This window comes from Gymnoscopelus microlampas (genome assembly GCF_963454915.1).
Source record: "Gymnoscopelus microlampas genome assembly, chromosome: 22".
Taxonomy (NCBI): domain Eukaryota; kingdom Metazoa; phylum Chordata; class Actinopteri; order Myctophiformes; family Myctophidae; genus Gymnoscopelus; species Gymnoscopelus microlampas.
In genome coordinates, this window is record NC_139959.1 from 14,854,740 (window position 1) to 14,869,756 (window position 15,017).

Below are 15,017 nucleotides of genomic sequence, written 5' to 3' on the forward strand. Positions count from 1 at the left end.
ACACAAAGGAGACTCTTTGTGTCTCCTACCGAAGAGACCGCCGGTCATCAAATTATTGGCTTAGGAATGCGATAAAAACAAAAAAATCTCCATGAATTCAATGCTTCATGGGGTGTGCAATGGATAGACAATAAGTCATTTTTTGGGTTAACTACTCCTTTAACCACATGAACCCTAGTTCATGCAGAGAGAAAGAGTAAGATTCTGGACAAATTGAATTTAATTATTTCAGTAATTGCAATGTTTAAAGTGCAAGAAAATGTCCAATATAAAAACCATACATTGTTTTAGACAACCATAACAGAAGAGCAGTGCAAACCATGGAACACCATTTTAGGGTAAGGGTTAATTTTATTTCCAATTTCTTTCCTTAAAGAGGTTGAATGTAGATTCATAGCTGCTTGTGAAAAAAATGTAATCAAGATCCATTTCCCAATTCCTTGTATGATCACTTATTTCCATTCCTCTCTCTGCCAATACAAACAGCTTTTAGGATTATGCTGGGGGGTGAGGATATTTATTATATATTTGTACCTTATCATTGCAAATTAAAAGCAATCACATAGTCCAGCCCCAGGGGTTTACAGCATATCTTAGTCATTCTCTTTTATGAGGGTGTTATGATGTTGATATTAGGTGGGTGTATTGACTATAAGGTCCGCACAGCAAGAGCTACAGTGGAGCTAATGACCGTGAATATGTCAGCAAACCCCCAAAGTAAACCCATTGTGTAAAGCCAAATTAATTAATGACAGCGGGAGACTGCATGCGAATAAGTGTACCGTAATATCTGTTATTGAATGAGTGCTAACAACTGATGCTCTTGGGACTCTCCATAAGCACAGAAATAATGTCCAAAGGCTAACATACATTTACAGTCATTATTACGGTTCTGTATAGGGTTGTCCGATATTGGCTTTTTTACCGATAACCGATATACCGATATTGTCCAACTCTTAATTACCGATACCGATATCAACCGATACCGATATATGCGGGGATTATTGTGATTAGGGTAAGCTCAAATTTCATATCACACACACCATATACAGTAAAAACTCCTGTAACTTACTTATAAAGCAAAAAAAAAAAAAAAAAAAAAATTTTTTTTTTCAAAAACCGATACCGATATTTTCCCGATATCAATTTTTATGCTAATATCGGCCGATAATATCGGGAGGCCGATAAAATCGGACATCCCTAGTTCTGTACTGTACCGTCAGCGGCAGTTATTGAAGGAATGAATACATTATGGGAGATAGGGCGATGTATATATGCATGAATTAATGCATTCATTCCTGACTCAAGGAATTTAAAGGGATAGTTCACCCCCAAAATGACTTTTTTTCTATCGACTACACACCTCGGAGACTTGAATTCATGGAGATTTTTTGTCGCATTCCTAAGCCAATAATTTGATGACCGACGGCGGCTCCGGTCAGAGACTCAAAGTGTCAACTTTGAGTCTCCTACCGGAGACATTAGCATCTTTCCGCCAGTCATCAAATTATTGGCTTAGGAATGCCACAAAAATAAAAAAATCTCCATGAATTCAAGGCTTCATGGGGTGTGTAATTTATGAAAATAAGTACTTTTTTGGGTGAACTATCCCTTTAAGAAAGAAATCACTTATATACAAGGACGGATGTATGATGGGAGGAATGAATGGATGAATAGTCAACCTATGCAGAGGTGTCTGACAAGCCCCATCGCGTATGTTGATGATGTCTTCTAACGGGCTGTAGGAGGACAACATCAGTTGAACTGCCTCTGTAGCACCCTGGGTACAGGCGAAATGAAGGGCTGTGGACCTGTCAACCTGGATATCAAATAAGAACAAACATGCAGATACGTCATTTACGTCGAAAATAGCTGATCTACAAGCACACAACGCTGAGGCAACGCGTTGTGAGCTTCTAGGTCTGCTATTTTCAGCATGTGACACTCATGCAACTTTTCTTTTCTGCTGGGTACGAAGATAATGCATGTGCTGTGCCTGGACACACATTATACATACACTGATGTGCACATACAAAATTCATGCACTGGTGGAAAGTGACTAGGTACATTTACTCAAATACTGTACTTAAAGGACAACTTCACTTTATATTATAATTTGGTAAAATCTTGGTCTATTTGGTCTGTGTCTCACAGGAGGGCTGTGGACAGTTCAGAAACCCACCTGCCAGTGACATCATCGATGGGTAATCCAAGCTAATAGAAACTGCAGGCTTTCTATTCCTGGAAAGTTAGCATGCTATAATGGAATCCATTGTTCTTTCGTTAATACAAATCTAAATAAAACATTTGAAATATTGTAAACAAAAATACAAAAATAAAAAACTGCCTAACAATGATGTCACTGGTAGGCGGGTTTCTGAAGTGTCCATACTCCTATAAGACAGAGTAGAAATGATAGTACCATTTCATCATGAGCATTAGTGAGGACCAATGGATGGATATAATTTAGGTTGAAAATTGGTTAAGTCGTCCTTTAAGTAATAGTTTTTGTTACTTTTACTTTACTTGAAATTTCCATGTCTTGATACTTCTACTCCACTACATCTGATCTCTCAGAGGCAAACAATATACTTTTTACCCCACTACAATTATCTGAAATCTTTTGTTACTATTTACGATGCAGATTCACATTATTAATGGGCTACAAAACATAAATTAAAGGTAAATTTATCATGTATTGTTATTATACTACCCAGCAGTACCATCATCATCCGGTTTTACGTCTGGAGACTCCCAGGACAGGCTTCAGACGCGCCTCAGTACATAAAGTAATAAAAAAAAATCCCCACCATTACCAGGAGTAACATTTACGTGATGAACTATTAATTACAATCCAATATCCTAACAAGTGGAGGATTGTTAAATGGCCTATTATGCATAATGGGTACTGTAAGTATTGGTGCTTTGAACACAGGACTTTTCCGTACTTCTTCCACCACTGAATGCATGCATGCAGTTGTATGTGCTCACATGAGTATGCACAAAATGAATATGCATATACAGACAGACAGACAGAGAGACAGACAGGACAGACAGACACACACACAGACATCCTGTCCACGTGACGTCCCCAGTGTAACATGAGAGAACTGTCTCCCAAGTCAGCTCTGCAGTGGAGATGGCTCAGAAGAACCGTAACATGAGCCTTAAATGAGATTGATTGATTGATTGATGTACTTTATTTAGAAAGACATGAGAACAACAGTACATGGAAGTACAAATTCACAATACAAGGTCTACTAAACTGGGAGACTCATTAAGCACTGAGCTTGTTTAAGATGAGATCCCCATGCACACAAATCATGATGAAAGACAACTAGCACTGGCAGGAATAGCTCAGTGATTGCTACACTCAGCTCCACAACGTAATTTGTATCCATTTAACCATCTCAATGTATTACTGTAGTCACTAACTACTGTAGTAATCACATCTAGCCCAGAGTTAGACATGAGCTCTCAGATGGGCGTGATGACATATTCAGCCACACAATGAGTGAGATTGTATTCACCCAGCAAATGATGCTTTACAGGTGCAGCCGGATGATTCTACCAAGCACCTGATGATGGAATAGTCATCAGGTGCCAATAGGTCATGTGAACAACACAGATCTATCCGACTTTTTCATATTCCATCCTGATTAGCTAAGATTGGTATCTAAAGGTTGCAGGCGTGGTTTGCTTTGAACAAAATGCCTGAAATCATGAATGCAGCGTCCGATTCCCGTGAAACGTTGCACGCACATTCGCACTAGGACGAGGAAGAAATGCCACCCTCTTCACATTGGCCTATTATAGCGCCACCAGCAGGCCGATTTTTGCAAAACACTTTTTTTATATTACTCCTACAGATTGTGTCCAAACATCACGCTAATCGGTACACATTATCTCTATAGTCATGTCATCAAGACGAGCCTGTCAGCTTTTTCATATTCCATCCTGATTGACTAAGAATGATTCCAAACATTGCTGGCCCACCGAGGAGCACTTTGTCTAGTTATTACTATTATTGCTGCTGCAATGTCTGAGGAAACCAGAACAAAATAATTATACTCTTTCGTTTCCGTACCCAAGATGTAACAATAAAGAAACCTTGAACCTTGAAGGTTTTTTAACTGAATGTAAAGCAGGAAAATGTTAACAGCTGGCAATTCAGTGTTCATACATTTTCCCTATCTTTGTTTATAAAATATTATAGGAGTGTAAGATAGCACATAATACTGTCATAGAGATTCAACTTGACTGTTTATGCTTTTGTGAGGAAGGTACCTGTAGCTGGTCAATTTTGGCCCCCATAGCAATACAGAAGCGGATGGTATCTATGTTCCCTCCCCGCACAGCCAGATGAAGGGGACTGCTGCTGGACTTGTCCAGGTAGTTGATGTGGACTTCACTTGATGTGCCAAGTACCTCTCCTGCCAGGAGAAAATGGATAAATGGCTTCTTTGTTATGAACAATGTAAATTGTCCTTATGAAGGTTTTATTGATTTGTCGGTAGTAGGCCGATGTCTGGTGCATGCAAAGTTCCTAGGATACTATTTTGGTTCCAGGCAAGATGATCATGCCTATAGCCATAGCTATCTCTGCAGGTGTCACATAGCTATTCATTCAATAACGTAGAACTGTCTGAAATCTAACAAATATTTGGTGCCTTGACTAAACATTTCCCCAACTATGTATAATTTACCAGCAGACCTCCCACTGTGGGTAAACAACACGTCAGTACTGTGAGGTCTGTTTAGCGTAAATTCTCTCCTGCAAAAACAATCTGCACTCTTCTGTTCATAACAATGAATTGATCTCCCTTGACGTGAACCTTTAAAGGGCGTGCAATGTTCTTTCAGGTCATTGATTGAAAATCTGTTATTTTTAGCAAGATTATTGCGTTCACACTGTGTTTATGTTCAATTTATGTGTTCACACAGCATATGACAAAGCATGAGTTAGGCTTTAGGGTTAAAAAGTCAAAGTCATACAGTACCAGCCTTTAGGATCACTTCCATGGCTTGCTTTGCACCGGCAAAGGCAGCTGCATGAATAGCAAAATGGCCCAGCTTGTTCTGTCGGCACAGCCGTGCTCCATGCTTCAACTGAAGAGACAGATGGAGAGACAGAGAGAGAGAGACAGAAACAAGTCAAAACTTTTAATAGCGCTTAAGCTGCAACAGGGCAACCCATCAGTTTACAGCACAGTCTGGTGGGCCATTAATTGATGGGACACAGTCCTGCCCATAGACAAATTCAATTAAAATAAAAGTTTCATTTCCACTATAGCTTTTTTTGTAGCTAAGGGCTGGGGGCGGAACAGATGGACAGTATACCCTATGTAGACCAGCGCAGATGGACTGTAAAAACTGAATGGATCTACATGTGAGGGCCCTGATACATAGCAACATGTTGAGAGCCTCACAGTTATTGATGGAGCAGGTAAATGGATCTACATTTGAGGGCCCTGATGCATACCAACATGTTGAGAGCCTCATAGTTATTGATGGAGCAGGTAAATGGATCTACACGTGAGGGCCCTGATACATACCAACATGTTGAGAGCCTCGCGGTTATTGATGGAGCAGGCGAGCATCACGGGAGTGTTCCCAAGGTCTCCCTCCAAGTCGGAGTTCATAGCACTGCAGGAAACCAGCAGCTGTAGGGGACAAGTGATAAATACTTTTACAGAGAGCTACGTACATTCAGTCCTTTCCACCCTCGTCTCTCCTTGGTGCCTGCAGCCTGCCACCTGCACCAGGCTGGAGCTGGGTGTGTGAGTGGCTAACAGCCAGGTGCCATGGGGGCTACAGACCAAGGACTCTCCTTGCAGAAGGTTGAGTCTAAGTAAACAACTCAGTTGGCTGACATGGAGCCAACGCTCTAGAATGCGGCAGTTGCTCCAGGTGACAAGTTGGTGGCTGCTGTACCTACTTTCTTTTCATTTGAATTTGAAAAATTATAAGAATGACAAAAAGGATTATGATCTGATATGACTGTCCATTATAAATCTTCTGTATCTGTTTTTGTTCATACCCTCAACTTCATCATTATAACAGATTCATTAGCAGTTCAGTGAACATAAATAGGCCCCACGTAACTAGCCAGGCATGTGCTCCTATCTAGTCATTAGCTAATCTAAACGGTAGTGAAATCAAAGTGTGAAGTTAAAGGGAGTTTGGTTTAAGAAAACCTTAAACAAGACAATTCTGATGCTGCTTGATTCGTCAGGGCAGCTCAGGACATTTTGCCCTTCGCTGTGGGTGCTCAGGTGTAAGTGAGTGTAATCATGAAGGCGGCACCTCTCCTCTGCCAAGCTGTTGTTTGGCTAACAGTCAAGCAAATTAAAAAACCTGGACTGGAGACTGCTGGAGGAGCATGGTAGGGAAGGACTAATCTACCCCCACTGTGAGCACTCTGGGACTGGTCAATGTCATGTGCAGATAGATATAGCAGAGATATATCTGTGATATATCACATACTGTACTACTCCATATTGGTAGAGGACTTATTAAATACACACCACAGAAATATGAATACATTATTTATTCATTCATATATATCATAAAGTAACATTTCAGGGAATGCTATATTGGCTAGATGGATTTTTTTATGCCGCTGCATAATTCTGCAGTCAATTGTCTTTTAATTATAAGTATGTTTTTTATATTTAGTTTTCAGTTTGCTTAACTATTCATTCCTTACTTTGAATTTTTTGGGGGTGGCTGTTTCGAGTTAAAAAAGAAAGAAAAAACATAAAACTTGGACTGTAGATGCACAGCCACTGAGGTTAATTTCCTTGCTAGTTCCTGACCTCCACCAAGTTGTTGTGTCCGCGGCTGACAGCCAGGTGCAAAGGGGACATGAGGGCCATGTTGAGGATGTTGGGGTTGGCCCCGAGGTCCAGAAGAGCTCTGCAGCTCTCGGCTTGGTTCCTCTCCACAGCCCAGTGCAGGGGCACACTGCCCTGCTCATCACAGCTATTCAGCTCTGGGGAAGGGGATGCATCGTTGATAACCCATGTGCACAATGCATGCTTGACCAAACACACACACACACACACACACACACACACACACACACACACACACACACACACACACACACACACACACACACACACACACACATGACAACGTCTTTGTCATTCATCTGTGTTTACGTCCGGAGACTCCTGTCCAGGACAGGCTTCAGACACACCTCCTGCAGGAGACTTGGCCCAGATCTGAACCCATTGCGGTTAAACATTGAGGAACGCCTTTAGCCAAAAAATGTCTGTATGTACTACAGCTTTTCATCCGCTGCTATAAATTTAAATTTGAATCCAGTGTCTTGTTCAAACCTCTTTATTTCTTTCTGTGATGTACTGTACACAACAGCTCACTCCACAGACAGCGGTAGCAGAAAAACAAACACTTCTTTACCTGAGCTACACTCCTATGATTGATGACTGAGGTACGCTCACCCGCCGAGTCGATGACAGTGGTGATGAATTGAATGACGGTGACATGACCTCCTGCAGCCGCATGATGAAGCAGACTGCCTCCAGCTTCATCCTTCTCACTCAGGACCTCTGGGCTCTTCCTCACCAAGCTCTCCAGCAGCGGCAAGTCCCCGCTCTCAGCCAACTTGAATATACATATTATTGATGCAAAGATAATGTACCGTAAACTTCACAAAGAAAATACGAGTTAACAGATCTTGCCATTAGGGATTGCTATCTGTATCAGCAGATCGGTATTGGATAATAATTGTTTTTTGTGTTAATGTTAAGCATAAGTTGATGATTTCACACTGTCACAAGCTGTTGTGAAACTATGGTCAATGACAGTTACCATTGACCATAGTGTTTTCAACACTGTACAGCAATGGAGCATACATTTTACAAACTATAGAAGCTGACCATAGGCAGTAACAGTAAAAGATATTGGCAGATATTTCAGATATTTCTGCACCCCTCATGCCCACTCCCTTTAAAATTATAAAAACACAGGATTCTGTATCTATTCTGTAAGAGATTGAAACATATTTGACATACGTGTTATGGTTCTAAATCTGGTCCTATTAACAATTATGTTTCTTTCTATATTGTTTGCAATTTTTTTTTGCAACGCTGATGTCATAACTTGAAAAAGAGAAAGGCGAGCACTCCTCAGTTGAATAGTTCACAGTTCACCGGGTCGGGTGCACGGTTCTGGCAGAAACAGTGTCTTGGAAAATAACACCAGCACGCTGTGGAAGGCCGTAGGCCGAAAAGTCCGTGAGTGATCTGCTGCTGGGGGCTACTCAATAAATAAGAGATCCTAAAAGGACCATGTGAGTGCTGGTGATCTTTTCTAAAACACTGATGTCAGCCTCACCTGAAAAACATAATGGATGGCCTGGGCAGAGTCGTCATCTCCCATGAGGCACGTGTAGGAGCTGAAGTGATCCACGTTGAAGTTGATCAGTTCACTCACTGGAGACAATGGAAGCACAGGGCAATGATACACACATACATACCATAGATTATATATATAATCTGTGTGGATATATATACATATATATATGTGTGTGTGTGTGTGTGTGTATATATATATATATATATATATATATATATATATATATATATATATATATATATATATATATATATATATATATATATATATATATATGATATATATGTATATATATCATTAATTTGTACTTTACAGCAAAATACTGATTTACCAGCACAACACTAGCAAAAAACTGTAGTTCAAGTACATGAGTCTTGCTTTACCTGCAAAAAGGATTGCTGATTGTGAGAGCGGGTTAGCGGCTTATAGCCAGAGGCCCATCTCACCAGCAGAAGCAAGGGGCACAGATGACTTTGTTGTCGCCAAGAGAGGGCGTTCAATTCCTCTGAGCATTTGGAGGGTGAAGTCCTTCTGTTGAGGAAAGCAATTAACTTCTCCACAGCTGGGGGCAGCTTGCTGGACTCTCTACTGTAATGTTGTCCTTGGCAAAGGCCTGGGCGGCTGGGATTGAAAAGAGACCTTGTAACTTTATTGTATGAAGTCACCCCTGACCTCACGCAATAACGCTATAGGATGCAGCTCATATATTCTTGTTTACCATGTCCCTGTTGATAGATGCCCCCGCAGATTTATTTCGCAAGTCAAAGCCACAGATGAGTATATGTACAGATGGATGACCTGTGTACGGATGGCGGTCATTTTGTGGAAATTACTAATTTGTTTTCTGGCTTGTTCACACATTCTTGATTTACTGTGTACCTTTGCATACAAGGAAAGCCCGGCGGCAGCCCCTTGTGCACACACACACACTCCCAAGCTATCATGCATACATCAAATGCAGTTGAATGCGGGTCCTACCAATGCCTTTTCCCTCTGCGGAGCCATTATTGTGAGCAGAATGTCTCTTCGACTAGAAAAGGGATCAATAATCAACTATAATCTTGGTGGCTGTGGTCAGCGCTGCAGTCAATTTAACCCACTCCTCTTCTGGCAGCTCTCTGCACATTAACAGTGGTTTGGTTTGACTTGTGAATCAAGATAGTGCATAATAATAAAGGAGCAATGTAGTGTAGAATCCAATAGTCCCATATTTAAATCGCCTAGTGCAGTGGTTCTCAAACTTTTTCACGCCAAGGACCCCCAAAATGATATGTATTTGGCCGCGGACCCCCATCTCAAATATTTTGTTCCAGGGACCCCCAGAAGCAAATATTTGAGCAACAAATGTTCGCTTAAAAAATGTATATATATTCAAAGGTTTGCACAAATGTTCACGATTTTTCAAAAATAGCAGATCTACAAGCTTGTATATCTGTTATTTTTGAATAGCCAAAGTATAAAAGGTCATAATTATTGTGATGCTATATTAACACATTTTGCTGGGTACCCCCTGGAACCCCCTCAAGTACCCCTGGGGGTCCCCGAACCCCAGTTTGAGAACCAGTGGCCTAGTGGGTCGACTTCTTGTTTATCCGCATGCTATGTTCTAGCAGACCACGTGTCCAATTTTCTACACATATAACCTAAAAATCAATCATGGCTGTAGCCTTTGGATCGTGTACTTTTAATTGTATGTGTGTGTGTGTGTGTGTGTGTGTGTGTGTGTGTGTGTGTGTGTGTGTGTGTGTGTGTGTGTGTGTGTGTGTGTGTTGTGCGTTGTGCGTCCGCTGTGGGAAAGGGAATTAGTTGAAAGATTCTATAAAAGTCTATAAAACATTTCCATCCATTGGAACTTTTTTTTACGTAAGTATAGTATTTGCGTATTTTTTAAATGAAGCCAAACATCCTGTCTCATTTGAAATTAATGTATCAATTAATTAATTAGATAATTAATTAATCAATTAATAATTCCATTAACAGTGAGGCTGTGCTGTGTACAAACTGGTCTCTACTGTACCAGTCAACTGAACTCAAATCTTTCAATCTCAGCTGTGAATCACATCCAGTAAAGCATAACTGAATGAAACCAATTACCATTGTACCATTGGCACTGTTTTTCCGGTCATTTCCAAGCAGCTGCAGTAGCCTACTATCAGTTTCACTAATGAGTGCCATTTGTAGAAGTGTACAAGATGTTGTGATATACAGTAACAACGAAGAATTAGACAAGACGTTTTTCCAAGCAATTACAACAAGAATATCTGGCAGATACATTTGTATCCTATAGTGACGTTACTAAACAAACTGATTACCATGATATTGACTCAGTAAATTAGCATCATACTGGCTCCCTTGGGAGAGATGTTTATTTCCATAAGGTAATGCCTAAACTAATTACATTTTAATATCATGTAATCAAGTTTATATTAATATATTGGTTATTTAATATAAACACTGCAATTACATGAGTATATTTGAATTTAATGTTGCATCAAAGATTATAAGATTATGTTAATGCACATTGTAATATAAAAGTGAATGCAAACTTTCTTAAACTAAAACTAAAGTTATTATTTATTTTAAAGTTATTATCCAACTCTTAACTGGTAAATAGTTAGGAAGGAAACTTTCTCAGAACATTCTCTGGGAGTTTGTTGCAACTCAATTTTACTTGCTACCGACTATAATACACACCAGTTGTTTTCTACCATGTCTTTGATTTAGAATTAAATCATATGACTTCATTACAGACAGCTGAGAAATGTTCTGATCCATCGTTACAGTTTCGACATTGAATCACAGAGATGAAGCTAAAAATAGAAAGTTAACCAAACTTCAATCTTGTACTGTACCAGTGTTGATTTCGTCGACTAAAACTATGACGAAAAATGTTCGTCGACTACCTTTTTTCACTGACAAAAACGATATAAAAACTAAGCTACGATGACTAAAACTAAGACTAAATATGCTGACAATTTCGTCAACAAACAAAAAATAGACTAAAATGTTAGGGAGTGACTAGTGGAGAAGAGATCCAGTACAACTAAAAGACAGTTTATGCTTGGTTGCACTCAGGTGTTGCACTCTGAAAATAGCAGATCTACAAGCTCACAACGCGTTGCGCTGCGACGTGTTGTGAGCTTGTAGATCGGCTATTTTCAGCATGCAACGTGAAAGTGCAAATTCAACCATTAAGACGCCATCAAGGCACCGCCAAAATACATTTAGTCGACTAAATCAACTGTAGTTTTAGTCGACTATAATCTTATGATATTTAGTCGACTAACAGTAAAACATGTCAGATGAATAATATATGACTAAAACTAAATGGAATTTGATTCAAAAGACTATGACTGAAACTGAATAAAAATTTTGGTGTCAAAATCAACACTATACTATACCTACTGTAGTAGATCTGTTGATGTCTTTGTGGCCCGGCCCTGTGTGCAGCAGTGTGGAAGTGCTCCTCCTCAGTGCAAGAAAGGATTTAAATGGGGAAAATGCATTACCTCTCCTACATGGTGACTGCTAAGCAAAACCCTGCCCCTTTTGAACACTGGGCTCTCCCATGATACTGTCACAGACAAGCCCATACGGTAATGTGATATGATAGGCAAATATTTCAAAGGGAACATGTCCAACAAACAGTCATAATAATATTTTGCTAATGCGTCTGGATGCACATTACTTCTGAAAGCAATGGTTTTAAAATCTACAAAACGACATTGTGGGGCAGAAAGCAGACTAGAATGTCCTGTAACTAGACTAGACAAAACTACTCAAGTAAATATAGCGCTTTTGAAGAGTACTCTGAGTAACGGTTACTTAGTTACATATGATCACAGTAAAAGGGCAATTGTGGCATCCTCACCAACCATAACCATTTCCATATGAATATGTCCTGCAACCAATTCATCTCCAATTCAGTGATGGCACGTGAATTCACGTGTTATAATAATAATAATAATAATAATCTTTATTTATAGAGCACCTTTCAGACATAAATGCAGTTCAAAGTGCTTTACATTCAGGTTAAAAAACACAAGTTAAACAAAACAATAAGTTAAAATCTAGACAAGAGAAAAAAAAATACAAAACAGTGAAAAAGTGTGTGTGGGGTGGGGGGACAGATTAAAAAGGAGATCAGTTAAAAGCAAGATCATAGAAATGGGTTTTTAGCTGCCTCTTAAAACCGTCAACCGAGGTTGCCTGTCTGATATGCAGGGGGGGTAGGTTCCAAATCTTTGGTGCATAGCTACCAAAGAAAGCCTCCCCATGTCTCTTGCCATTTGTTGACATCTCCGTCAACAGTCCAGTACCGAGTGACCTGAGGGGGCGCCCTGGGACATACTTCTCTAGGCAATCAATGGTACAATGGTAATTGCTTTATCTCTGTTATTCACGTAACTCGAGAACCGTCCAACCGACCGACTTCAAACTTGGCGCGTGCGTCGCTGCCGACCCGAGGGGGTTGAGTGCACAGCGTTGAGTTGGTCCCATAGGTGGTTGCCCAGAACCGCCGATCTGACCGTTGCGCCCATATGTAGGCATATGGTAGACCCTCCAGAAAAATGTGATTATGCGATCGCATAATATGCACATCGCATTGCATAATATGTATATGTATGTATATATGCGGCATATTTCTCAACCTTTTGCATATTTCGCAACTTTCCGCATATTTTGCAACTTCACGCAATTTCACCGCATAAAATCACTTAAAAACCCTGCATATTTCATCGCAAAATCTAGGATTTTAGCCCGCATAATCAATGATTATTTTTTCTGGAGGGTCTAATATGGAGATCCAGTTGTCCAGAGTCGCCGATCCGATCACTATGCCCATATATAGCTATGGGCATCCAGTTGTCCAGAACCGCCGATCCAAACGATATGGGCATATATGGGCATACCCATATATATGGGCATCTCCATATGGTAATACGGGTACTCTGACAACGGGTACAAGCGGTATTGCATAACTGGGTGGGGCATACATTAGAAATTTGCATCGTTCCCGGCTTGCGTCGCTCCCGAGTAGAGTAGTTTCCAATGGGCACTTGTCCACTTGTTTTAACAAAAGAAAATCACATACTCTACCTTTAATCTTTTTTTCGCTCACTTTATAAGACGCTGAAAGTAGAGAGACAGGAAAGAGGGAGAGGATGACGTACAGCAAAGGGCCTCGTCAGACGTTGAACCCGGGCCAGCTGCAGGAAATACTTAACCTCCAAATGATATGCGCTCTACCAGGTGAGCTAACTGCTGCTGTGCATTCTTCAGCAGGCTGAGTTTGCCTTCAGTGGAAAGCTAATGGAAATCATCATGGTGCCACCACTTCTAAACATCCTAATTACTTCCTGTCACATGATCAACAGAGCAAGGGGGAGAAACCTGACCACCTGCCATCTATCATTTATCCAGCCAACAGAAAGCTGTCCCGTCCACTCTTCGTTTAGGATGAGGCTCCTTCTGCTGCGTGTTCTCAGAAAGTGAATGGTTCTCGTGACGAGTCAGAATGACAGTGACCTCCCAGACCTCCTATTGATGGAAGGGATTAATGAGTATTCCTCAGAGGGGGAAAAATGGGGCTGGAATTAAGAGAAGGCGTACTCTATCAGGCAGGATTATCAGATAAGGCATATCATTAACTAAGGATTATGCAGGCATTACACAGGCATAGTCAAGGGAATAAGAATTGTCAGGTTGCTCGCTCATTGTTGTCGATAGAACATAGTCTAAAATACATATTCTAACTGTCATGCTAGCTTTATAGACATTTTGACTGCAAGGTTATTGATGGAAGAAAGTTGAAGCCATGGAGATTTTTGTTGTACATTGGAACAAGAACAACCTTTTTTTGTTATTTTTTCTTTTTACATGTTTGGCCCTGTTAGTGGGGTCTCAGAGACATTAACCTGTCACAATTCCAGCTAATTAAGTATTTGATAGTGATATTATTTATGTAATAACCATAAATGTCAGTCTACTACTATGATGTGGGCATTAATAAACCTACATGTACTGTAATACAGATAGTTTTCATCCTATTGTACCAGCCACTAACAGAAATGTTCTGATACAATACCTATGCTATTAATTATCAACTTCAGGTTTATTGTCACATTTCAACTGTACAGGTGTAAAAGAGTGGGTGAAATTCTTTTCCATACAAGCTTCCACAAATTGCTGTTCACAAAATATAGTACCACGTTGCCAGGCACTCGGATATCGGCACTTACCGATTCGTCTGGGGTTCTGGGAACGTCTAAATCCAGCAGTAATTGCTAGAATAGCAGCCGCTAACAAACTTACGCCCACTGCTTTGGAAACCAATCATCAAAATCTGTTTGCACTTTTACTTTTGATACTACACTAGATACCTTTAGATTAGATATAAGTACATTTAATGTGAACGTTTTTAAGACTTTGAAGGGATTTTTGTTTGGGTGACTTTAACTTTGACTGGAGTTATTTTTTATTAATATATCTGTACTTTTACTCAATTATGTCTTTCAAGTACTTTATATACCACTGTTTATTTAATTTGTATGGTATAATTGGGCAGCAAATTATGAAGCAGTTACAGCTTTGTAACATGGCGGCTTGACGGCTACCTCCAGATGTCACTT

At 40.1% G+C, this 15,017-nt stretch overlaps 1 protein-coding gene across 2 annotated transcripts in view; it reads right to left on the minus strand.

Annotated features, from left to right (window-relative positions):
- trpa1b (transient receptor potential cation channel, subfamily A, member 1b) overlaps window positions 1-11,863 on the minus strand; it is a 33,076-nt gene extending 21,213 nt beyond the window's left edge. For both annotated transcript variants that reach the window (XM_084049185.1, XM_084049186.1), the window contains exons 1-9: window positions 11,791-11,863; window positions 8,769-9,006; window positions 8,365-8,462; window positions 7,470-7,632; window positions 6,819-6,994; window positions 5,556-5,663; window positions 5,001-5,109; window positions 4,288-4,433; window positions 1,683-1,819 (exon numbers count right to left, since the gene is read on the minus strand). In XM_084049185.1, coding sequence (XP_083905311.1) covers window positions 1,683-1,819; window positions 4,288-4,433; window positions 5,001-5,109; window positions 5,556-5,663; window positions 6,819-6,994; window positions 7,470-7,632; window positions 8,365-8,409 — 884 coding nt within the window. In that variant the 5' untranslated portion in view covers window positions 8,410-8,462; window positions 8,769-9,006; window positions 11,791-11,863. The remainder of the gene's footprint in view (window positions 1-1,682; window positions 1,820-4,287; window positions 4,434-5,000; window positions 5,110-5,555; window positions 5,664-6,818; window positions 6,995-7,469; window positions 7,633-8,364; window positions 8,463-8,768; window positions 9,007-11,790) is intronic.
- Window positions 11,864-15,017: the final 3,154 nt, after the last annotated feature.